The sequence below is a fragment of the Thunnus maccoyii genome, chromosome 14, assembly GCF_910596095.1.
Source record: "Thunnus maccoyii chromosome 14, fThuMac1.1, whole genome shotgun sequence".
In the NCBI taxonomy this organism is placed as follows: Eukaryota; Metazoa; Chordata; class Actinopteri; order Scombriformes; family Scombridae; genus Thunnus; species Thunnus maccoyii.
In genome coordinates this window covers 21,250,711-21,277,501 of record NC_056546.1, presented here as the reverse complement: position 1 = coordinate 21,277,501, position 26,791 = coordinate 21,250,711, and the positions used below count along the sequence as shown (strand labels likewise).

Genomic DNA, 26,791 nt, shown 5'->3' with positions numbered 1-26,791 from the left:
TGCAGTACTGCTGCACCAGCCACACATTGTTGATTGATTTGCATTGCAGATTGTATAGACTTGGAGAGGACCTGGCTAGCTTTCCAGGCTGTCGCTGTCTTAAACCCAGCGTAATCCCTGGCTAGCGGCCCAGCATGTTGCTCACCCTTTCATTAATATGGGAGTGCCAGTACACCTTGCCACCAGACAAACATTTTAGGCAGCCTCAAATGAAGAAATCAGTCATGGCATCTCACTGGTATCTGTGACCAGCTGATGACGTTTGTACAAATACAAGTAACATTCACAATATTTAGAATAATTCTACACTGTACAGCCTTATTGAATTATTTAAGGATCAAAAACAACTTGAGACACACCAACAGTGTAGAAACACAACACAATAAGATGCAGATTACAGAGGGTAGGGGAGGAAAACACAATACAGGTTTCAATAAGATATGATACAGGATGTTTATCTGTGTTTAATCACATTGTTCTGTATGTTACAGTTATTAACTGAGCAGTTTTAAACATTGTATTGTCTGTATTCTGGTGTGGAACTGCTGACAGTCTATTTGGTTTAAGAGACAAACTGACCCAGAAAGTGTGATCTACTAGTTTTTATTAGGCAGTGCTATAGATGGAGCTGCAGTGAGATGTAAAGCACACGATATACAGTGTGTAATGGATATTTTTGTGTCAGTGTTCTCCATTACACTTGATTAAAAGCAATCAAATATCACAACTTAAAGAGAGCCTGCATTTAAAGAGATTCTTCCAACTGCAACAGAAATCTTATTAGTATGTAATAGTCATAATAAATACTCTGAGCCTCATTTGTTATGGTGTGTTTTGTAAGAAAACAAAGAAGATGGTGAAGCCTCAAATGCCTCATTTGCATTATGTATTATTGTCAATAAAGCTTTAAGATCAATTTCAAATGTATTCAACTGATGTGCAGGTCTGGCTGTTTATTCACCCTGTAGGTATAAAAAGAACAATATTGAAATACAGTCATTTATAGTGATTTTTTATTATGCTGGCCATGTATTCAGCAGCATAAATGTGCCCACATATCAGAAGATCATAAGTAACCTGATGTATAAATGTGTCTGCTACTTGAGTTTCCTTACTGTTTTGCCGGTTAGGGATCACTGAGGTTTCTCTTTTCTTATTATCTGAAGATGTATTTACTATTTTCTAATCTTCTTTGTTGTTTTACACAATACATATTTTGAAACACCACTGTTTTAATATTAGAAATTGCTCCCAGTAATGAAAACTGCACCAATTATGAGCCATAACGGTGTAAAATTGAGGTTTATTTTCAGTCTAATTTCACGGACTAAAGCCGGCCGAAGTGTCTTGCTTTGGTTTGCACGCTGGCTTGAATAGGCTGTGATTACCAGAAGGCAAGTCCTCACATAACAACACAGAAGCTTGATATCAGCATTCTGGTGCTACTGCAAAGTGCTATGTTGGGCTCTCATTCACACTGACTAATTACCTTTACAGCTGACTTATCTGTAGTCTGTGTCATGTTTGACTGAATGAGACTGAGACAGCCCATGATGTGTGGAAATAATACAAGCAGATCCACCTCTAATGCCCTTGCAGGAGGTCAAACTTAATCTACAGTATGTCTGTCTATCTATCCACATCTTGCACAAAGCCCAGTCAGGAATTATTTTTAAATTCAGAATTTTGTTCATTGTGAGGTATATCTTATGAACAGTGTCACCTCATTGTGTTTGACATGAGGCCCAATTTGGAAGAATCACATATTGCAAGCTTATTTAGGTATTTTTGTTTTTGTGATTTAGTGATCAGAAGTGTTTTGCAGCCCAGGTGCGCCTGCAGCACAGTTGTAGGAGAGGTTTGATAAGGAGGAATAAAGTATCAGTTGGTGACATAGTGCCTGCCATCAATTATAACCAATCAAATTACATCCTGTCATTCCTCTCAAAAGCAGGGCACTCACCTCCATGCTGACTGATTTGTATTAACACACCACTCTGCTGCTCTAACCACCTATTTTCGCATAGAGTCATGGGGTTCCAAGAAAATGTTAAATGGACAAAGATGAAAAAAAAAAAACACTTGTGCCCTGCTAGATAACAGGTTTACTTTCCCTCATCTCAGCCATTGTGAAAAATAGGACCCGTAATGTCAACAGTAAATGACCTTTCAGCCCAAGGTGTCGTCTCCCAAGTGCTTATTTTGTCTGAACAATAGTTAATATAGCCAGCGGTATTCAGTTCACAACTCTCAGTATTTTCCTTAAATACTACACTGAATAAATTGAATAATAATAACTGATAAATAGCTGCATCCTCTGGTTAACATCCCCAGAGAAAGAGAAAAGAGCCAAACCTCTGTTCTGTCTGTTAGCTGCACTGGCACTTCCAGTCTGATTGGTGTTTACCAAGGCTGTGCCAGGTCTTTGTGCTGGCCAGCTTTGTGTTTGCCCCTTTCTCTATTGACAAAATCCCCAGTTGTGATGCTAAATGCCAAGATCGTGCACGGAAAAGGCGTGTTGCCTTTGCTATAAGAAGAAGCAGAGCGCTACACATGGATTTCATTTCACTGAAACTGTTAATAATTCAACGGTTTACATACTACAGCTGGGCACATTACCATTGTTTGCTTCAAATTTGATGCTTAGGGTTGCAAATGGAGATATGTAGCAGTCTCACATCTTTGTTCAGTATTACATATGGTGCGTGCAGTGCATTAGAGAGTGCGCACTGGCTTGATTTGGGTAATAAAATGTAATCTGTTAGTTTATATTATATTTCTGAAAGGAAACATTATTGTTAATGCAAAGCCTTTGTGATGTGAATATGATTGAATTTGACAATCTGCAAGATCCCTTCCAGGGGAAGTCTGGTTTACTTTGCACTAGGATCCCTGCCAGGTGTTAATTCAGTTGACTATAGTGTCTTTGTGCAGAAAATCTCATCCACGAAGGGAAAATATGACTCACTCAAGTATGCCATTCACTTAGCTACTGTGTACAGACTGAATTCAACACTATTCTCTCCCACTAGCTCTTATTGTTGTGCTGTGTTTGTGCTTTCCTACAATGAAAAATGCAATTAATGCCAGGCTCTGCCTTTTGTTTTCAAAGTAGGTACAAGCTAGACAGTATTGTGTCTAGTGTCTTTGTGCTCACCTTATCTGTCTGTGTTCCTCCTCCCATGTGTTCATTTTAGTTCAATGGGATCCGGCTCAGAATGGGCGTCAGATCACGCTGCCCACAGGAGCAGATACAAAATATCAGATATTAATGCTGAGCGGTGATTACAAGTTTATCATTGCCCATATTTCGATACAGATTGTATTTCAGTGTCATGCACCAAACTTATCTTTTATGTCCCCCAGACATTAAGGAAATGCTGTACATTGGCAATCTTGAATTCTGGCTTCTATTTGCAAAGCCATTTCACTCTGTCATCATTCCTAACAAACATATGGATTATAGAAATACACCGTTTATTGCAAAAAAAAATTCTTGATGCAAACACTGCTTCTATAGCAACACTGAGGTGCTGCAGCTTTTTTCAGTCCCTTGTGTGTGTCTTATTTTTGAGTCACAGTCAGCTTTGATATGCAAAATAATCTGATTTTAATAATATCTTAATCTCTTCTTTAATGGCATCAGCAATTATGCCATAAATGGATTTAATATATCCTGTCTTAGTATAAGACATGAAAAATGGATCATAACCTGCTTAAGAGGCTGTAAGGAGATGATCAGATTAGCTCCAAAACAAAGAATGTAGCCTGCTATTCCTTTAACATCCATCACCACTGCCGCACCGTGACATATATGCTGACCTGAGAGATTTAATGTCAGAATTGATAACTAATATTCTCAGAGGTGACAGTGCACTGTATTGTAAGTCTACATATCATCTCAGGAAGGTCAATGGCTTCCATCATAGTCCCCAATAACTGATATCCAGCGCTGCTAGTTTGTGATACAGACAATGGTGTATGATGGTATTTTGTCAGTGAAGTGTGTAATGTTTCAACGTAGCAATAACTCCTCAGCTGTTATCATTGGTTTTTACTCATGCTAATCTGAAAAACCGTCAAGTCTCAACACCAGAATGTTATGTATTGTACGATTTTTAGCATTTCTCAAGGTTGATTGTAAATAAATATTCATACACATTTTTGTTAACAAAATGTTTGGCCAGGAGAATATCTTTTATTTCCAAATGACCATATCCACTGCAGTTTCTATTCCTTTCCTGGTGTACATCATAAAAAACATTTTGGATGTCATATGTGGGGGTTTTAAATTCATGGGCAGTAAGCCAAGCTGTGAACAAGCAGCTATCTGAATGCTGTCACTGTAGAGGCCATTATAGCATTCCGTTTGAATTATGAAGCCTCTACAGAGTAAAACGGGTGCTGCATGGGTGCGTGACTGCCCACCAGATAGCAGAGATAGGTCCCTTAAGTAAAATGGTTGAATGGGTGACCAGGCATCTCCCTCGTTATTAGACTTGTCACTGTCACTCACAAAGTCGTGAGTGACAGAAGACCCTATTACCCTCCAAGATTCACCTCCATCCTTCAGCGATAGGGCAGCTTTTACAGACATCACCGAGGTGGGGGGGGGGGGACAAAGAAAACGCTTCAACAATCACATTAACATATCCCCCCCAATAAATGCTTTCCCCCCCTATCACATTCAGTCCTGGCATCATCACAAGGGTGATTTAAAAAAAAAAAAAAAAAAAAGAATATTCAGAACAAAGATAATAGTTTTGATTAAGAAGATCTTTGCCACTGTTCTGAGAAAAGTCCGCTTTTGAAATAGCCGGTAAGTATGTTAAAGCTGGTCTTCCCCAGAGAAAAATTATCTACTTAATTAAAAGGACCAGCAGGAAAGGCCTGGAATCATGACGGTATAATTATAAAAGCCCCATTTCTGTTAATCCTTGACTCTGAAGCAGGGATCCTCACATAGTGGAGCCAGGCCATGGCCACTAGTTAAGTACTAAGACCACACAGGGCTTTTACAAGTCGAGGCAGTTGGAGGACGACAGGGCTTTAACTGAGGATGTGGGGAGCTGTGAGCGAGCCCAGAGGTCTCCTAGAGGCTTTTTACTGCAACGGAGCCTAGGGAGAAAAGCACAGCAAGATCATTTATGAAGGACAGGGAGTCAAGAGGCAAATCATAGGCATGTTTATAAGTCAAGTCTATGAATTGTCTGCCAAGCACTGATGCATTGTTTGACCCATAGGGGAACAAAGCTGTAGTACTGCAGCTGTGGTAGCTGTAGATCTTATATTATAGCAAAGCAAATATTATTTTATAACACGCAACTCATTAGAATTGATCTGAATTATCAATTATGTGACAAAATCATAATGGAGATATTTATTAAATAAATACTCAGGGAAGGACATTAGTGCTGAGCTTCGTGTTTGTGTGGAGGTGGGCTCTATGTTGTGCTGGTTCATCTCAGTACTGGGGGCCTTTGATTTGTGTATCACAGCTGGGACCGGGGAAGACGTTTCAGTGGGGCAGCTGTGGACGCTTAATCTCCCCTGTGCTGACACAGGCTCAATTAATAGATAGCACACTTTGGGATTCTGCAAGAAAGTTGTCAGGGCGCCGTCAGATAAATCACTGGAGAGGATTCCACGCTGGCTATCACAAGCTCTGGCCCCTGTGGCCCGCTCCTCTTTGTTTGCTTACTTTGAGTTAAAGAAAGGTAATGATTTTATAGCAGCAATGCACACTGGGGCTTTTTTTTCACAGGTACTTTGATCACTCTGAACTAAAGGCTACAATTAAGGGAATCTCTGTATTTATGTTTTTGTTTTTGATGCAAAAGCAATCAGTAATGTTGAGTAACACTTGAGAACTTAATACATTTTGAACTTAATAACTTCAATGCAGACTTTTCTACCTCTGAAGTCAACATATGAATCTGTCGAGATCACAAAATCCACTCACTCCTAAAATGATTATAAAAGACAAATAATCATTTTGTACGCACCAGCAGTTTTCACTGATTTTATTCAATTTCCACTCCTTTTAATCACTTGTTTACTGTTTCACCATAATAGAAAATGGATAATCATCTGGAGAATTCTGGTAATCTCCTTTTGAAAGAAAAGAAAAACACTTACCTAAGATTGTATTGATTTTGAGGCTTAACCTTAAATTCATTCAGGCTTCTTTCTTTTTCAGGCAGACATCACATTGATGGTTATGACTCACATAAATGTAACTTTTGCCAGTCCTGCAATCCAGCTTCTATCCCCATCCCCTTCTATCTATATATTAAAAGGCATGTCAGGAAACATACTTGTCAACTGCTTGTAGAGTATCTTGCATATTCTACCGTTAGATTGCCAGTGTTTATGGTCTTCAATACTTTTCAGCGTGACTTATTTTTTTAGTTGTCAAGACATGATGAGATTTGTAAGCCACAAAGTGTGACTCAAAGTGTTTATTTTTCTTTTAATAATATTATTTATTACATTATGTTGTAATGTATGCTTTATGTGCCTATTCAATATCCTAAAAAATGTATATAGTTGATATTGTTATTTACTCTGGAAGAAACAAGATATCAAATTGAAGGCTCCTTAATTAAGATAGCTCTGGCATCAGCTCTTATCACAGACAGGTTTATTGGTCTGAATTTGCGATGTCTTATTACAATAAACACTTGAGCCACAGGTATCTCATCAATTTATAAATTCAGAAGAGGCAGCCAACTGATCCATTGTCTGAGCACAACAGAAGAACATATTTGGCAAATTAGTCCAATGCAAAGCAATACCATACATTAAAGAAAAACTTAATGTAAACATGAACAGAGCAAATATGGATCATAAACTTAAGTGTCTTCCACACATTTTCAACTGTGACTGCTTTGAAACGTGTTCCCACGTTTTCATAGTTGCCATGTTTTCACAGTCCTTTATCTGTTTGCTGCTTGAACATGAATTCAAACATCTGCCTTTGTTTCAACAGGTTAAATAAGGTTATTGACCAAGAAAAACAAAACTATGATGACCTTTTAATTCCATAGCTCTCCGTGGTGTTGACATGCCTTGTGTGCTGCTTTGCAAATGCTAATGTATTGTACCAGGCTGTAGGCTTTGCTGAAGAAGTGCCTTGCACCAGCAAACCCAAAGAACCGTGCATAATAGCAACAGCTGTTCATGCATTTTAATCCAAAGCAGTGGCCTTTCATTGAATGGCTCCATCTTTCTTCATTTCCGCAATTACGGACTTGCCAGAGAGTTTGGCCTGAAGATCCACGAGCGTGAAGCAGCAGCCATGCTTGCTTTCTCTCCTCACCAGCCTTAAAGCTCGCTATTCAGATTACTCAATAATTACATGCATTTGTCTAGTCCTGTCTACTGTTGTTGCTTCTTAGAGCACTGTATGCGTCGAACAAACTGCTTCTGTTCCAACTTTCACCTCTAGCTAGGTTGTTCTTAGAAAAACCATCCTTTACCATCAAGCATCAGGCTCTCCTGGGTGACTCAAAGATGAACTTTGTGCAGGGAAGTAATTTATGATGAAATTGGCCAGGATCCGCTGTGGGGGTTGTGTTTTCAAGCCGTGTTTTCTCAACATTAGTGTGTCCCTTATTAGCCTAACTTCTCAAAGAGGGCAAGTTCTTCAGGAGGCGACATTTAATTATGCCTGGATGAAAATGTGTGTGTGTTCTATTGATTCAAAATCCCTCATCTGAGGAGAGCCGGCCATATGTTATTAAGGAACATAAAGATGTGCCTGACTGATGCAGCTTTCTAGCATTATTAAAATGCTATAAACACACAGAAAACATGAAAGACTCCAAGACATGGAATCGATGGAAGCTGTAGGTCTCCATTAATGTTAACTAAAAGCATGATGTGTCTAGTCAATAATTCTGGGTCTGACTCTTGATCTAGTCTTAGGGAAAACCCTTACTGGTCAGCAGTGGGATTATACTTTGAAATAAGGAAAAGCAAATTTAATTTAATCTTTTCTGGCAGCTGATTTGTTCCTTACCCACTGAGCTAGGTGCTAAGCTTATTGATAGGAGATGCTTCCTGGTGGTGGTGAGTTACATGTTGACTACCTTTGTACCAGAGATGTACAGCTCTGGTAAACCCCCACTATGAGAGCTCTTTGATGTCTGAATCCCTTACAGGGAGGAATTAACTGCATGTCATGTTGTTCTTGTTAATAATGTTTCAGGTTGTTCAGAAATACTTTGATTCCCCCCCCAGGAACCCAAAAGACCCAATGAAAATGTGTGTAATTTTACAAACAATTCAACGTATATACAGTTATGACATGAAAGACATGAATAAGAAATGGCAATTTTTTATTTACATGCTGGTGTCAAGCCATAAATCCAGAAGCGAATACAGGTACTCTGCAAGCAAAAATAAAACACACCAGAACATAATTAAAGCTTTATAGACACGCACATATGTCTATAAAGCACAGACACATACATATGTACACTACAACACACACTCCTGCGTACACACACATACACTTCACTTCAGATTGGTTTTGCTGCAGGAGAAATATCTGAGAGTCTCTCATACCATACTGTCTACTGACACTCTCATTCACTCCCTCCCTTTCCTCTGGCAGTAATAGTAAAGCTGGGGTGCCAAAGGTAATCTAACCTAGGAGACGAGGCGATAATAGCCACATTGACAGAGTGCTTGTTTGTAATAAGAGACTGGATGAGGAGTCAAAGGTGAAAAATGAGTGTGATATTGAAGGAAGGAGAGGAAACTGTAAGAGGAGGTTTGTGTTTATCCGTGATTATTAGGGCACCTCACACCCAGAAATGAAAGAAGGTTTCAGACACAGTGTAATAGAAGACACAAATGGTGGATTTCCATCAGGCAGGATATCATTGGGTAAGCAGGTGTGATCACAGTCTGCGATAAGAGGACGGTGATGATAATGTTTCCATATGACAGGAAGAGTATCCTCAAAGACGCTGCATACAGGTAGCACTTTGATGATATGCAGGCACCCTTTTTCTGGTCACCTGCATGTCCACAAATAGTGAGCCAATCAGTTCACTGTAACAACAATGCAGCTTAGCTTAAGGCAGTCAGTGTGGGTCTTTACAGTTTCCCTCTGCTGTGAGGAAGTGTAAATCATTATGGCTAAAGCGTGCAAACGACCAAAGTGACCTGGAAGCCACACTGGGAAGCTTGTCAGACTTCATTTGGATAATCCTTTGTTGATACTCCATGTCTTATCAACTGACTACAATTTGTCACTAAAATGTCTGCAGAGTTTAAAGTGAAACTCATAATTGTGTCTGTAGATAGTCAATGTCTGGGCTCATTTTTTCGGGTCGGATTTAGGATTCAAAATGGGGTCAAGTTTATAAGTTACACTAGGAAAAAAAAAAACATTTTACTTGCTTTTATTCAATAGCTACAGTCCAAGAGAATCAGACTATCCAAATAAAGTGTTGCCAAGTCGCCTGGAATTGCTGTAAAGAAGAAGAAGAGGTGCCGGTGTCATGTACAGAATGCAGACGGTGTAGTTCAGGTTGTCTTGGACAGAGTGACTCCGCTATCCCAGACAGGGAATGCTGCAACAACAAGGCAGAGCAGTTAAAACAACATCTTTAAATGTGAGTGCAGGGGCCGTGACAATTGTCCCAGAGAGTTCAGCACGGCTGGGGTTCGGCACCGAGTCGTCCGCAGCTGTCGGGACTCCAGGTTTCCAACAACAGTGTCACATGAGCTGTGGTAACCTAACCTGGCATTCCTTTACGGCCTTGGGAACAGCAGCGTGAGGCGTATGTGTTTCTTAATATGTCCAACTTTAGCCCCGCGCCCCACAAATCAAACTCTACTTTTCCGGGTTCAAGTATATATTAGAATGAATACAGTAATCTTACACATACACAACAGAAGTACTACTATACAACTTTGGTTTTGACTTTTTTGTTTTCTTATATGGTAAAATATTTACGTTTATTGACTAAATCCTGCTGCAGTGTGCTGTCTTTGTAACACAATAGTCTCAGTATGATCGACAGAAAGGTTAATTGGGTACCGTGGTAACATCAACCCAACTATCTAACTATACTGAAAACTAACAGAAGTGTATCTGTATTATAATGCACAGAAATAAATTCTGACTAATAAAATCTGACTTACACATTTTACAGTTAAATAAGAGTATTAGCAGGAGGTGGGAAAGTGCTGTGAATGCTACCAGAAGCTCTATTTTTAACCAAGTACAATAATACTAGCCATATTAATCTAATATATCAATTGTATAATATAGTAGAAAGTTATAAATGGGAATAAGAGTGAGTCATGACATGACATTAAAGCCATGACATTGTTACATCTCTCCACGAGGCTCTGTTCAGTGAACATAGCAAAATTGTTTTTTGTACTTTGCTAGTGTTGAAATGTCATCTAATTAAATTTACATTAATTGAGAGTAGATTTAAGGTAATTGAATAATTCAGTATTTTTCTCTTCATCAATTTTAAAGCACACATATTCCTCTTTTAGTAGGGACTTGCTTGTCTCCCATAAAGTTAAACACATTCACTGCTGGGAAGTGTGCAGTACAGTCTTGTTCACTGTTGGCCACCACTGCTCCACTTAGCAACTGAACATCAAGCGTGGTGCTTCAGGGCACCTCAGAAGAGATTTCTTTCTGTTAGTCTGTGTATTTAAACTGATCATATGTCCGATTGTCTTAACTGAAGCTGCTCTGTTATTGATGTGACCTACAGTATGTCATAATAATTACACCTGAAACTGTAGTCGACCAAGTGTCTTTATGCCATTTTAGAGAAAATACCTCCAGTCTTTGCTGACATATTTGTCAGTTAGGGCTGAAACGTAGCAATAATAACAACACGGTTTCTACTGCGTCGTAGTGGAACCTGTGATTGTTGTGTCATTTATTCTGGTTCCTGCTTGCATAGCGGTCTCAGGGGAGTTGTGAGTCATGTAAGCCTTGGGTATTTTATGTCACTTTGGAGAGTAACATCTGTGACTATCTGCCTGGTATTCTATTAGTCCAAATCCCCTGTTTACCCGGGTATTATAGGTAGAATGGAGATTATTATCCCTTTCTCTTTCCTGGGAACTTGGTTACAGTAGAGAGCGAGCTCTGGCTCCTGTTGCATCCAAAATTGCCGTGATTAGGACACATAATCCAGTATCACAAGGGAATAACCACAATGGCTTGAACATATTCCACCTGACATTTAGTTCAGCCAGATCTCTGATTGGCACTTGATTAGCAACTAATCCATGTCATTATCTCCTTCAGTGAAATTAGCTGAGTAGAAAATGGTGTCGTAAATCACAGAGGTGGAATTGTGGAGGGGCTTTGATCAGTGTACAGCTCTGAAAGTGCTGTGAGGAGAGAGGAACTATGTTGTTGCCATGGATACTACAAAAAAATAGGTGAGAGGGAGTATATGGCTTAATAGTTTGAGGAATATGTTTGCAGCTCTCAATGTGAGAGAGTATTGATAAAAGGTTTTGCATCTCCTGACCTGCCAACAAGTGTCGGTGTTGGAGATGCATCAGTGGACCAGGAGGTAATGCCCAAATAGGCAAGAAGGTGAGGTTTAGGCCTCCCTTGATATGAATGACTATCTATTCCCCTCTGTTAGATTACTGACTGATATTCAGACTTCTCCATATCCTGCCAGGTAGAATCCAGCTCAGCACCCCCCCCTACCCCCAACCCCCCTCGCTCCCTCCTGCCCACCCCATGCAGCCTCCTCTGGCTCCAGTCCTGAACCTAACCCTCAGAGGAGCAGAAAATAATTAGGAGAGAAAATTGCAGCTGACACTATTTCTGAAAAGCAGGGTATTGTAATGAGAGCAGAGCAGGTATTCATTGTGTCTGAGGGAGCGATTGAAAGCCCTTGGTTTTTCAGGCTGCCTGAGAGAAGCCCAGGGAGAGTAAGCAGAGCTTTGCTGAGTCCCTTAATGCATGTGGGAACGGAGCCTTGAGAGGACGAGGCAGAGGTGTCTTCAACAATGGCAGGAGCCAAGGTTACAGCTGAGTAACTAATTCAAACCGCTCCAGACTGACACACACACACACACACACACACACACACCCCCTCACACGCACGCATACTCGTCTTCTTTGTCTCTCTCAATATGTCTCTCCCTCTGTCTCTTGCTCTCTCTCCTTGTTCCCATTATGAGTTCAGAGGGATGCCGTCCAGCCACCGCTCAAAGTTATCTTCATTAGCTGCGTGGACTTGCTGAAGTGGCTGCTCGGGGAAGCGTTCTCTGAGCAAGGCACTCAGAGAAGATGAATAAATGTTTTGTCGCACATTGGCTCAGCCTAAAGCGGTGGCAGGCTGCAAGGAGAGATAGATGAGGTATTAACTGTTGTATTTTTCAACAGTGGCTAAGGAAGCCCAGTAGTGTCGTGGACAGAAGCAGATGCTGCAGTCTGAATATTAAGCCAGTTAAATGAAATGTCCTCTGTAAAGTAGTCTTAACAGGAGTTGAATTATAGCACTGGGCACCACTGATTGTGCATCAAATAGCCGAGCACATGTTCATCTTCGGGCTTCTACTTGACATGTGACTCAGGCTGAAAGCTGGGAGATGAGAGAGAGGGAGGTCGCTTTGATCGCCTTTTTCTGCTGTGATGCAGGTGCATCACCAGGATGGGTACACTGTGATTTTTTTTTTTTTTGCACTTGAATCTGATTATGTGTCTAAGTAGAACGGAACAGGGATGCAGGCTTAAGGGCTTTCAGAAACTACTCCAACACATGAGGCTATGAATGATAACAAAACTTAGATTTCACAACTTAAATTGACTTCCTCTAAGATAGACCGTATAACTGCAAAAATGTCAGTTTAATAATGTTCACCTGATTGAATTAAATCAGCAGATAATCAGAATTAACTGTGAAACTTGTAATCAAAATGCACTAAAAACAGAATTGTTTATACGGAAGTCATGATGTTTCATTGTTAGCAACAGGAGAGTGAGCTGACATGTCCTCCTTTCTGAAATGAATGTAAATGCCATTCTTAGTTAATGAGAATCTGAGGCTGCCTTTGTAATGTTGCAGGCATTCATAACGTTGGAATCTGCAGGGAATAATGCTGAAATCCCACTTAAATGAGAAAATAAATTGATGGCCAAATTGCATGTGGGTCATATCTGCACTTGCGAAAAAACTCAGATCTTCCTTCAGCTGAATAAGTAATGTACACGGAAAAAATGTGCTCACAATCAAGTTTTGATTGCCTTACAACCCACTCTGCAATTGAATTTAAAATTACAAAGTACATTTTGAAACCTCTGTCTGTCGCAATGCTCCCCTACCTCTCTCTATCTCTCTTTTGCAAACACACACATACACACATATTACCCACAATGCATCCGTGGCACTCCACCCATTCCGTGAAGCGGTCTAAGTAAAGCAGGTAAATTAAATCTGTAGCAGTAGCATCCAAGATTCTGGCAATCAGCCAGATCAGTTCAGCATCTTCTCTATTTACGGGCACTGTGAACAAAAAATTTCGAGGCTTGTAGGGAGTCGCTGACACTAGATGCACAGTGACACACAGCAGTAGCATCAGAAAAAAAAGCAGTTTCACATTCACAGCGGCTTATGCAACCATGAACAGGAGGAGCAGTGGAATGGAAGTTGAAACTATTATCTGCAATCTCATTATTCAGCTACTGAGATGAAACACAGAGCCCCATATGCTTTTGCTCTCTGGTTTCCCAAGGTGCTCATAGGTAAGAGATCAGCCATGCTTGGTGGTGATGAGAGGAATTGTCTCGGGAAGGATGGACTCCTGCATGAACGCTGCAGACTGGAGGAGGGCATTGTTAAATTTGTCTAACCTGGCTGACTTTAGATGACCATGAAAAAAGTCTGAGTTTACTTTACAGCAGCTCCAGGGGAGAATTAAGTAGAATTACCTGCTCCCTCCCTGCCTGATTTCAGGTCGTAACAAAGCATTTTTTCAGAGTAAACAGCTCAATTATTTTACATTCTAACTAATAAATAAATATAGATATTAATATTCTTTTTAGTGCTCAGTGCACAGAGATGATCTTTTTCTGCTTAGCCAGCACATGTACTTATACATATTCTTATACATACCATGACCGCCAGCTTTGTTCAAAGATTGAATCCACTTGGCTCATTTAACAAGCAGATGAGTCAGCTAGATTAGCCAATAAAATGACTGAGCCTTGTTGAGTAATTTGCACCTGAAAATGGCCAAGTTTTCATCTGTATTGTTCATCTGATATACAGCCTTCAGTGTCTCATTTTCATAAGCATCTGTCTGGTTTTGCTCCAGTTTACTGGTCAGCGAGCCAGTGAATATAAGGTATAGAATATACTCACAGAAGAAAGCTGCTGCAAAATAGCGTGGGAAATGTTTAAAAACTGCTAAAAGCCCCAATACATATTAGGGCTTCATTACAGTCCTTATGTGAACTTTATTTTCATGCCTTGGGATGCTTTTTTTATGTTCCATATCACATTTGGAAAAGGGGAAAACTGCATTTAGATTACATATTCAGACACCAAAAAATGAATTGTCTTTTAATGCATAAATTATATTATAACAGAGATTTATGCTGTATGTTATGCAATCATACAGTATATCAAACAAGGAAGCAAGAAAAGGAAGTATTAATGAGATGTTAGGCCATATTAGAACTTCATATGAAGGGTAATAAAACTTTAATAACACTGAAACCACGGGGGTGTGTGATCAATTCACTTTAATAGGCAAACACTTAATATGGAGCCTGTCTGTAGGAATGGAGACATTCTGAAACATTGACTTCCCTGTCACTGCTGTGATATAGATGTGAAGTCAGGTGAACACATTTATGTGCTTAAATCTTGCCGTGCTGTAACTGAACACAATGTAAAAAGACAGTGTTTTGTGTTTTGCAACTTTATGTGTACATAAATGAGAAGCATCCTTATGGACCCTGAGCTTTCAATACAGCCTGCGCATTTGGTCGTTCATGTTTACTAGGTGTTAAGAAGCCAATTATGATGCAAATAAGTGTGTGTGGTGATCATGGACAATCTTGTTTGCACAGTGGATATTATAAAAATGCCAAGCCTGTAGCCAAGCACTACATCTGCTCCGTGTTGTGTTAAGTAGCTTTCATTGTCACCAGAGCGATCCCTCCTCATATCCACATCACTGTCAGACTCATGTTACTTTTTCGAAAAGCCATCAGAATTCGTCTCTGTCTACTGCCTGTCCCCAAGTCCATTAAAGATGATTGATAGAGCTAGAAAATCTTCCGCCCAGCTGTTGTCGTTGACTCATCCCTGAGAAATTGAAAGGAGCTCAGAAAAGGACCATCCCTCATCAAAAGACCTTTTGTCTGTATTGACGATGTGAAGCGAAGTACATTTTTGAAGATAGTGTATAACTAATCGTCAGCCCTTTTCACAGTTTTTTTCCTGGTACTGTACGTGAATAATTATTACATTTCAGATGGAGATGGTGATTAGAGTCACATTTTGTCTTTTATCATGAATATAAATTCCGATTATATTTTTATCAGTTCCTCAGTTCTCTTTTTTTTTTTGTTTCATCAGTGCTTTAAACATACGGAAACATTAGTTATCCTACAGAATATCTTAACTCCAACCGTTTTAGCTTTGACGGACAAAGCCAGTCTGAGAGACTCGTTCTCTCCATTGGCCGAGTCTTTACAAAGAGACACCAAAGAAAAGACACGTCTGTTTGTCCAACTGCTTCTGTTCCTCCTCCTGGCTCTGTTATCCTCTAATGGCTTGTGAGGATTTTTACAGGACAACTTGAGGAGGATTTTATGATGTTTCAGTGTGATTGATAACATGCTCTTGGAGGGATGTCAGGCTTTCAGAGATGGATAATGTGGATTTCTATCTCTCTGCCTTCTTGTATAAGACGTGCCATCAATCAAGTGTATCGCAGCCTTAACCCGGTAAAATTAAAACCTTAGGGGGGCGGGGGGTGGGGGTGTCTCTGTAGAACCAGGACACACACACACATCAACAGCGAGCACGACAGAATCGGAACACAGATCCACATCATAACAGGCTCACCGCAGAGAACAGGACAGTTATAAGATTCCCACCACGGGGCAGAAAATACAGTTAATGATCTGACTGTATATGGCTGTTGACAGTGGAGAGGGATTACAGGAAGAACAGTCTCATTTTCACTGTGTATGGAGGCGTTATTAGATCCTAGCCCGGGCTAATTTCATTCCTAAGCTCGTCAGTATTTACCAGCAACAGGCACAGCGCACCATGGCAGACCCCGCTCTCCCTACAGAGATTAGATACAGAGCAAGGGAGATAATTTGAAAACATAGAGATTTAGTAACCAGAATCAAACTCATGAACATAATTGTCACTTTGCCTTCTTGTTCTTGGTCCTGTTTCTGTAAACAATTGTTTGCTTTGACACGATAAAGCACACAAACCGCTAATTAGCCCCGCTGGTTCCGAGATATGTCGAACGCTTGCTCTTGTATGTTTCTCCTCAGGTAGGCCTCACCTCTCTTTGTTTGTCTGTTTGCGTTTCAGTTGACGGCTGCATACACAAAGCGGCGGGGTCCTGTCTGTATGATGAGTGCCACTCACTAAATGGCTGCGAAACCGGCAAAGCCAAGATCACCTGCGGCTATGATCTCCCTGCAAGATGTGAGTATCAGTAATTAATATGCTTTTTGTTTGTTGTGTAATGTGTGCACCGGTGCCCTGCAGGGATATTCTCTAATCAAAACTGCTGCCATCGAGGGCTACATCACCTGACAGTTAGGGAACATTAGGATTCAGTGGGACACATCCGAGCAGTGAAACATTGTACAATCCAGCATGTATCTATTGTTTTTATAAAAAGAGCCGAATTTATTGAAACCTAAGGCTCCTGATCCAGCTGGCCGACAGCGCTGGCACAGATGATTTTGCAATTCATGTGTGCACATGCTTCATATTTTGAATTGAACTCATAGTGTGGTGGTGGAATAACACTAAAAGTTTCATCATTCTTTTTCGGTGACATTTGGATAAACATGACTGTATTGCAAATGAAAGCGTATACATGCACACACATAAACTGTATACACACTAGCATACCTGCTCATAATGACTGGGGTCATTAGTGTCCAATCCAAAAACAGAGTGGGATGCTTTTAATGTCCACAATAAAAACATTTCAATCATAATTTATTAGTTTTGAAAACTCATTTGTAATAAGTGGGGAGTTGTTATTCGGAGGATAATTAATATGATTGGTGCTTGTTGTATGGCTGGATGGGAGTGTCATCTGCACACAAACAAAGACATTAAGGGAGCTATTAGTTGCTTAATTTGATTGATTTTTCATCCCTGATTTATTCTGTTAACGGATCACATAACTCTTACTGTCACGCAATAAATGATCAGAAGAGGGACTGCGCCGTTTTCTTGTTTTTATCTCTACCACGGATGTAATGTTTTGTAATCAAGTCTAAGAAAGTTTGATATGTGTGTCTCCCCGCTCCGCATTGAGCAACTTTCTGATACAAATTTCTGAGCTAATTTCTTTTGTTAATTGTTAATAATGCGTACGAGCTTATTTCCTTGCAAAGGGGAAAAACATGATGGGATGGAAGAAATGTCACTCGGTGTAATTCGGTCGAGACAAACGTCCCAGCAGTCCTGACCTAACCCTGAAGGATTTCCATGAGACAGCCAAGAGAAGACATTGAGGCCCAGGTGAAATTAGGTTGTGTTAATACAGTATGTCGTAAAGATGTCAAACAAATGGAGCAGATAAACTGTGAGTCAGTCTTGTGGGCAGCCAGTTCAAGCGTCTGCAGCGCCAAAACAGGGTGCACCATGACAATTTAATAAGCTGCAATGTCACCTGGGAGCAATCACACTGCCACTGGGTAATGTTATTGTAATTATCTCTGGGCAAAACACTTTCTCTGCGCTGATAACTCGTTATAGATTGTGTAGTTCTTTACCGGGAACAGTCAGTTCTTTTTCGAACGTGATGTTATTTCATTTTCGAGCTATCTTTACTCCCAGCCGGTATCATCTTCTTATCTCCCAACCCTGATCACTGTCATCATCAGTGTCGTCTCTCTTGTCTGCTCTTGGAAATTGACAGGCGCTTGACTTTTCCTTTGTGAGTGCTCAGCTCTGGCAAGAGATCTCACTCGTTCCCAAAGTCTATCCACTGTTTGGATTTTGTTCTTTTTCCATTAATTTCCGTCTCTGACTTATTTGTTCCACCTACACACACATTATAAAGCCGCATTGACTGCAAACAACAATCTATTCGGTTTATGAAATCTCAAATAATAGTCTGTCCACCCCCTCACCGCTGAGTAAAGCAAACAAACAAGACAACACAGATATTTCACATTCTTTAATTTCTCTAAATTCTGGGATGTATCATGTAGGCGTAGCAAGAAAGGGTAAAGACTTGCAGTGAAATGTCAGTGTATATTAGATAAATTAAGTTAAGTTAATTTTATGTTAATGGCCCTCTGCTGTGGCTAAAGCTAAATGCATAAAATGATTAAAATTGACATAAAATGAATATTAACAATTAAAATCAAATTATTAACCTCAGCAAATAGCCTTGTGTCATTATTTAGAGTAGATGGATCATCACAGTAATTGTCAGAGGTGCCTATTGAAACTTCCCAAAAGTAGCATTATATTTATAATAAGCAATTAAAAAGCTACACAGCGGCTTTTCTACATAAACAGGAACTAAACATGTTTTGAGAGAAAATCGCAGTTCAAATGAGAGCTAGAATGAGAGCTGTTTGTTTTCACATCTCATTGTCTTGTCTGTCGGAAGAGTTAGACAACTGAAATATTATTATGGTCATAGTGGGTGTTTGGAAAATAATGCAGTATTGTTAATGCACTCACAGATTGATTTCTCTAGGCTGCCAGGCATCAAATGCAAGGAGTAAATAAAGTGTTTGGATTCAATTGGTGAGACAAACACCACAGGAGGACAGACTGATTTTGTACAAGAAATGTTGGCACTACTTTTTCATCCTGTAAGAGCAAGAACACACCCTTTTCCATTTGTTCTGATGTTCACATTATTAGTAAAACTCTTGAACCTTTATACATACATTTTTACATCACTGTCAACATAATATATTGGGTTTTTTTTTTACATGTATCTACAAAATTTAATGAACGCATGTCTGCAGGGCTCCATGTATGCAAGACTCAGATTTTCATTGCATGCAAAATTTCTTCCGCTGACGCAGATCTGCAGATGGTGGCTCATCTAGTCTTCCAAGAGCGAGAAGAACACAGACAGATGGACCATTTACCGTTTACATATTGGCAAAGCCCGATATTTCCAACGTGGGCATTCTCTTTCCAGTTTTGCCTGAACATTAGGCTGCTTCTCACAATTTTCTATAAACACATAAATCTCTCAGAGGATTGCACTCTTCTTTGGGGACCCCCTCTCTAGAATCCATTCCACTGCATATAATTGGAAATAAGTAAGTCTAAACCCTGAATAATGCAGAGCAAACTGTATGTAATCACTTTGCTTTTAATTAAGTTTTCAGGGATTTAGGCTTGGCTTCACACTGTACCTCCAGCAGTCATCTCATGACTTTGCCAACAATGCATGGGAATACCATCCGTCATAACATAAACTCAGCCATTTCCCTTGATCTTACAGCGTTTTTGGAGTCTTAAGTGTTATTTGAAGATACTGTATCACCCACGGTGTGTTGTATTTTATTCAACAAAGGATTACGTTGGTCAATTTTCTTATTTTTGTAAGAAATGCAAGAAATTACAATTCAAACACGATACTCAAAACAACTGGTAAAGCAATAAAATACTTCCTTGTGTCCTGGAAAACTACTTAGTGCCCACAGGGAGAAGAGCAGTCGATCTGAAATCAGAGTTGTCCTTGTTTGGAGATTTGATGTGCTGAGGCAATGGAAAATGACCGGGTTAACCCGCCCCATCGCAGCCTTTTTTTTTTCTTTCTCAAGACAAGAAAATTGCTCTCCATTACATCCCACTAAGCAGTTTAGGTTGTGAATCCCAGTGGCAAATGAGCCTTTCCTTTAAGAAGGCCAAGCACATGTGGGACTGATTACTATGGGGCTGGCCCAGGATTATTAATCAATGACAGTAATTATCCACCTACCATAGCGGAAAGACTCCAAAAAAACTGTCTGTTACATCAATCTGACAAGGAAATTGTCTATTTGCCCTCGTGTTAGACAAGTTACTCATCTGTTCATAGATTAATGATCAAATGAAAATATGATGTCAAGTGTAACAAGCCAAGTCACATATTTATTATTACACTATTGGAGGATATGATGCAACATTGTCCATGATTGTTTCATTATAGACATTCCAGTGTAAGTATGCACTATGCCTATAAAGTGACTAAATGATGGGCTTAGACGGTTTGCCCACCACACTCCAAATAGCAGATAAGGCTGTAGACTGGGCCACATAGATAAGGATACTGTAGATATAAATATGTCAAGGCTGAACTGCAATAGAAACCTTTTGGATTGTATGCAGTTTGGTAATTCAGAAGGTCTACTGTTGTTGCAGCCTGACTTAGTCATGGGTATTAAAGTAGATTTTCCATCCAAGAGTTTACAGTATTTCCTCCAAATGTCTGAGACTTTCTGAAGTACTCGTGCTTGTTTCTTTACCACCTGTAGTTGTTTTGTGCCACTTCAACTGCTGAAATCCTTATAATGATGTTCATTATACAGTGTGTGTATACAGTGATTTTTGTCCTTTGTAGATGCAGACATCATTAAGTCACTTGTGGACATTTGCTATAAGCTAGTTTTGAGAAGCACGTCAGTAGTGCTGCATCTGTAAAGAAGATTTCCAATGGTTCAAAAAAAGGTGTCTGTATAAATCTCACATGACTGGATGCAATGAAGCAGTGGTTTGAGTGGCTCGCTGCTAGAACTGTCTAACGTGGTGCGTTTGCTGGCTCAGGTCCTCTGTCTGACAGAGCCAAAAAACTGTGGTGTTTTTATTTGTGGCATTATTTCAAGTTTGTGCTTTTGTTGGTTGTGGGACATAACTGCATCCAACAGTTTTCTGAAATGACAGGAAAAGTAGAATCAAAAGAACCCTTTGGAGGGATTTTTCACACTATCATTATGAGTATCAACATAGATTTGGTGGATAATATACTTGAAACTTTGGATGATACTAAAATCTAAAGCTCTGATCTTTTACTATTTGTCTTAATGTTACCTTTCAATGAAAAAGCACCATTAAATAGCTCATTGTTTATGACAAATGGCTGCATCTTAAACAGAAGCCAATTTGAATTTATCAAAACTAAACAGTACCTTAATAATTTAATGTTTCTCTTTTCTTAGAAATAAAATATAAGTGACTGAATAATAATGACCTGTATTTGTATTGTTTATTGTACATAGTAAAGCATCCTCTTTGCTGTTTGTGACAATGTGTGGTTATAATTTAAATGTGTCACATATCTGAGGATGATCTGCAGCGACTGAACTCTATAATAAAGTTGTCTGAATCATATTGTTATTATGCTGGTCCACAGGTCTGCGCTAATAAGGTTTAGCAAAGACCTTGCAGGTTAATCTGCACTTGCACATTTCAGCCCTAGCTGTCACTGTAGACCTAGAAGGTATTTAGAGTTCAAACTAGAGGTCTGCTTGAGAAAGTTAATGTCCCAAAGGAACTTTTAGATAGACGTTGAGTGTTTTGTTTCTCCGGTTTCATCTGAAATCTTTTACCCAGTTTTGTTTTCCTCCCTAGGGCTACTTTAGATTGACAGTTCAAAACGTTTGTGCTGTTTATTGTTTTGCTTTTCTCCCCCATCCCATTATTTTAGCTGTAAGTTTATGCTTTCAATAATTAATCATATTTGGATACAAAAAAGGAGGGCCAACATTTTATTTTATCATGCTGCTGTCAAAACGGTAGCCTCTCTAATCTTTGTTAATTATATTTTATATATAACCGTTTCATGAGCTTCAACCATGATAAAACATCATATATACTTTTACATGTATGGAACAATTTCTACAACATGTTCTGTATGAATACTGTATTCATTCATTCTGTATCTCTAAATTGTGTCTAATCTCACTGAACAGAGCAAATAGTTTGGTCTGCTATTTTCCTAACTGGTACCTCCAGAGAAATAATGCTCATTGGGATTCAAATGGAACTGCTTTTCGCTCTGACTTATCAGTTGTAAGGTTATAGATTTCAGCCTTTGGAGTATTGCTTCCACCCAACCCACTCTGATAGTGTGGAGACACAACCTTATCCATGCAGCATCGAGAGGCTGGCAGACCTTTGATTACTCTCTAATCTAAAACTGGATGCTAACTGTTTTGAGCACACTCAGCCAGCTCTGTCTCTCCACTGACTGGGCACTCCTCCGCACTTCTCCAATGTGCACTCAAGCTTTTCTAGAACAACACACAGCTCTGCGATTTATTTATTTTTTGCTTGCTGCTGCCACACAAGCCTGCTGGCCTCCTGTATTCAGTGAATCCATATGTTGTCTATAGCTAGTATGTTATTACAATCAGGGCGTGTTCCCTTTAATAACATCTGACATCTCTGCCTAACCATGTGTACAAGACATTGTTTATTGTAGTTTGCAGCAGTGTGGTTACAGTGGGAGATTTCTAAACTCATTTTGTGTCATTGAATAGACAGATAAAGTTGTATTTTGCCATCCCATTGCTCAAGAATCTCTCCTGTTTTTGTTCATGGTTTGCTCTCTAACTAACTTGCAGTGTAATAAAAATACAGTCACACTAGTAAGATCTGTTAGGAACAATGGAAGGAGGAAATTTGTAAGAAGCCAAAGCTTAGAAACTACATTCAAATCAAAGACTATTACTACAGAGAACCATATATAAAATTAAAAGTAGAGAAGGCAGAGGTGCTCAGTAAGGAACTGGTACTTTGCTGCTGGCGATTGAGGTTGGCAGATATACAGATACTCCTGAAGAGCAAAGTTTATGTGTTTTTTGTGATCTTGGTATTGTCGAGGATGCATTTCATTTTGTATTTCATTGCCCTTTGTAGAGTGACTTGAGGAATTATTTGTTTGAAAAGATCCAATTGAAGAATCCTGATTTGTTTTGGCTGTCTGATGCTGATATATTGAGTTGGCTTTTGAATGTGAGGATTTTTGTTTTGGCGATATTTATAGGAGATGCTTGGCAGCTAAGACACAGAACATTGTATCCATCATAACAAGACATGTCTGCCATGAAAACTGAATGCACTGAAATGTTCTCTTTTTCAATGTGTGGAACTGTACATTAAGATTCGTCATGTGGCCATCCTGGTTATTGTTTAGTGTCTTGTAAGCCCATATGGGCTGGGCACCAGAAAGGTGCAGGACACTTAAATAAATCAATAAATCAATCGGTCAAAACCAACCAAAAGTTTGGACACACTTTCCCTTTCAATGGAATAGGAAGGTGTGTCCAAACTTTTGACTGGTACTGTATATATCATTGCTATAGACTATAGTCTATGTTTTATTGAGATATTTTACTTAAGCTGCTAAAACAGTGACATGTTTTATGACTACAGTGTTGGCCCTACTAAGATAAAATGAAGACTATCTGTGTATTCAATCAAGGTCATGCTAATTCCCTCAAAGTGAATGATGTAGCATTATCATGTATCATGAGGCTTTATGTAATTAGATTTTCCAGGTTCATTTTCATAATTTAATTAAGCAACTGGTTGTGTAATATTCTTTAGGATATGACTCTTCAGACATCATGACATCATAACTATTTAACCTAAACTCATGAACAAGCACAGGACAAGTACTTTTTTAATAATCCTAGTCCTGCTTGTATGAATTATCTCCACAAAGGAAGATAATATTGGCTTTATGATAAAGTGGAATAGCTCAATGAGAAGTGCCAATTTTATACACACAAAACAAAACAGCCATAGATCCAGAGGTGTTGTTGCAGCAAACTTTGTTTCAGCGTCAGATTTTCAAAACAGTATTTTTGGTTCCTGTGGAACTTAAAGGTAGTTTGACAAAACACCTTTGGGAGACGCACTCCAGTTCAATTCACCTCCTTCTTTATCTCCTGCTCTTCCAGTGCAAAATGGGAGTCTCAGGTGTTTACTGTAACTGCACCTGTGCTAATAATACTAATCATCAACATGTGATAAATTTTCCTCCATGATAGCGTGTGGAATCTTTCCCATGCCCTATTTAATCTGGAAGACCAGGCCGTCTGTTCCGTCTCTCTCCACTCAGCAAACACAGATAAATCACAGCAAAGTACCCACTATTAGTAAGTGACATATAGCTCATTCTGATTAAATTACCCCCTAGAACATTATCATTCTGCCGAGCTTGTTTATCAAAGCAGTCTCCGCCCCATCACATACAGCCAGGCTGACACTTTCAGTGGGCCATCGGACAGCCCATAATTTATTTATTTGTGTACAAGTGTTTACAAGGAAGGATTTAGTCTTGTTACAGAGCTGCTTTGACAAGGATGTTTCTCCATATTTGCTTCAAGTTTGGACGTCATTGTGTTTGAAGTGTTTGTCATTGTGTTTCCAGCAGCATTCGCAATAGAAACAAATCAATAGTACAACTTCTGGCTTAAATAGTCTTAAAAGTAAGTGACTGAGATAAGGGAGTCAATCATTCTCTTGTTTATCAGTGTCGGGTGAAATACCTCTGACGTCATTATTTTAGTGAAGCGAGAAAAAAACTTGTTTTTAGACTGACCACTGTTTTTTTAAACTTTACCAAATAGTCCCATAATCCCAGGGGCTCACTGAATTTCCTCAGCCCACAAAAGAACTGTAATCCCTCAAAGCAAAAAAAAAAAAAAGAAAATAACACATTTTATGAGATTATCATGCAACAGCAGCCTTGTTAACATTGTTAGTCTTGCTTTCCACAAATGAAAGAGCTAACACGGCAGACGGCTGAACAGACTGTACTTTATCTCTACGTAATGGATCAAATAGACACAGTGTGACTTTTACAAGGTGTTTTTTTTTTTCTCATTTTGGATTCAAGGCTTGAGTGAAAGAAATCCTTTGTAATAGTAGATAAATTAGTGTGGCTTAACTCAACCATGGTGGCCATCGTAGCGCCAACCACACACACAGTGCTAAGTCAACATCTTCTCTACTGCTCACTGTTAGCACTCACATCATAAATGTCACTTCATTACTTCATTCACACTCCATTTCCAGACAGGGTCTACCTTCTACCTTTCTCAGACAGTTTTCATTGTTTTTGTCTGGTATTTCATCTGTCTTACTTTTATACGATTAAGCAGTAATAGTTTTAAATATAAAAGTTGTACTTTTTTGTTGTAATAGTTGCAGAAGTACTATTTTCAAAGGTAATCTTTAAAATCTATTATTTAAATTGCAAAATAAATCAGACGAAGAATTAAATCAAGGAAAGGCGAGCAAATTTCTCAAATAAACTTAGAAAAGTGATAAACCTTTGATGCATAAAAGATAATGGTCAGACCTTGCTGTGAGCATGAAATATTAGGCTGTTTGTGATTATACTCACCAGCATTTCAAGATGAATTAATGATTGAATAAATTGAGCGTGAAAAGGAAGATCGGATATCAAGGAGAGGCCAGATGTTTTTTTAGCATTATTTATGAGAGAAAAACTGCTTCTGCTTCTCCGGACTAATCAGCTCACTTTCTGGCTTCTCATTGGCTGTAATGGGTGCACTCTCAAGGAACAGAACAAACCTAATTTTCACTGCTCGTCTGTAAAGGCCCAAGCAGTCCTCTATGTCCCTCTCTTTTCAGATATTTGTGTTTCCTTTGTTGGCTGGCCTGTCAGTCTTCCAAGCCTCATGAGGACTGGAGTAATTTGGTAATTTTGCCTAAACGGTGATACTGTAATTATGTGGCATCAGCTGCCTAGCTGTCAGCGAGACGGCCAACGGTCATTCATCACCAGGAAACTAGAAGGGGGGGGGTTGTGTTTTGGGGTGGGGGGGGGGTGGGGCATTGTGACTGATCGGATAAACACTAGCAGAAAGAAAGAAAGTGTGGTGGTCTCACCCCCAAAAATGGCTGAAAATAGGAGGTGAGAGGCCTTTGGAGTAATGGGATGCAGGAGCAGCTACAGCCTGTGTGGCAGGCTGGTTGTTTGGCTGAGATAGGGGTGCAACAAGGCATGCCTGAGCCCCAGAATGACAGTGATACATCAGGAGGGGGCTTGTGGGTGGCAGATGAAGTGGGACCACTGGAAGGTCAGGTTTGAAGTGGAATGTGGCAGCAGCTCTAATGTAGTCCTGCCTTCCCATCACACACAGCTCCCATCTGTCCATGAGTAAGCCGGGCCTAATGAAGGCTGTCGGTATAAAGGGCTCAGTGGTGGCACATTTGCGTGCGCGCGCGCACACACACACACACACACACACACACACACACACAGAACCATCTCTGTTGTGGCTGCCAAAGTCTTTTACATTTTTAAATTTTGATATGATGTTGAATCATTTTTTTTTTTTTTGCATGACACAGCAACAGGACACCATTAGTGTGATGTAAGTAGCATCTTATTATAAGCCCTTGTGGGAGTATTGAAATCAACTTTACTACCTTATATCACACAACTAATGATGCAGTCATAGTCCAAATAGAGACAGAAAAAAATTGTCTTCCTGTATTTAAAGAGTTTGTTAGTCATTCAGGCACAAAATGTTGTAGAAACACCAGAACTACATGCACAGTTG

General features: G+C 39.5%; 1 protein-coding gene across 6 annotated transcripts in view; it reads left to right on the top strand.

Moving 5' to 3' along the window:
* The window catches only part of macrod2 (mono-ADP ribosylhydrolase 2), a 423,644-nt gene that overhangs the window by 158,475 nt on the left and 238,378 nt on the right, over window positions 1-26,791 (top strand). For all 6 annotated transcript variants that reach the window (XM_042432917.1, XM_042432916.1, XM_042432915.1 and 3 more), the window contains exon 5: window positions 16,581-16,697. In XM_042432917.1, coding sequence (XP_042288851.1) covers window positions 16,581-16,697 — 117 coding nt within the window. The remainder of the gene's footprint in view (window positions 1-16,580; window positions 16,698-26,791) is intronic.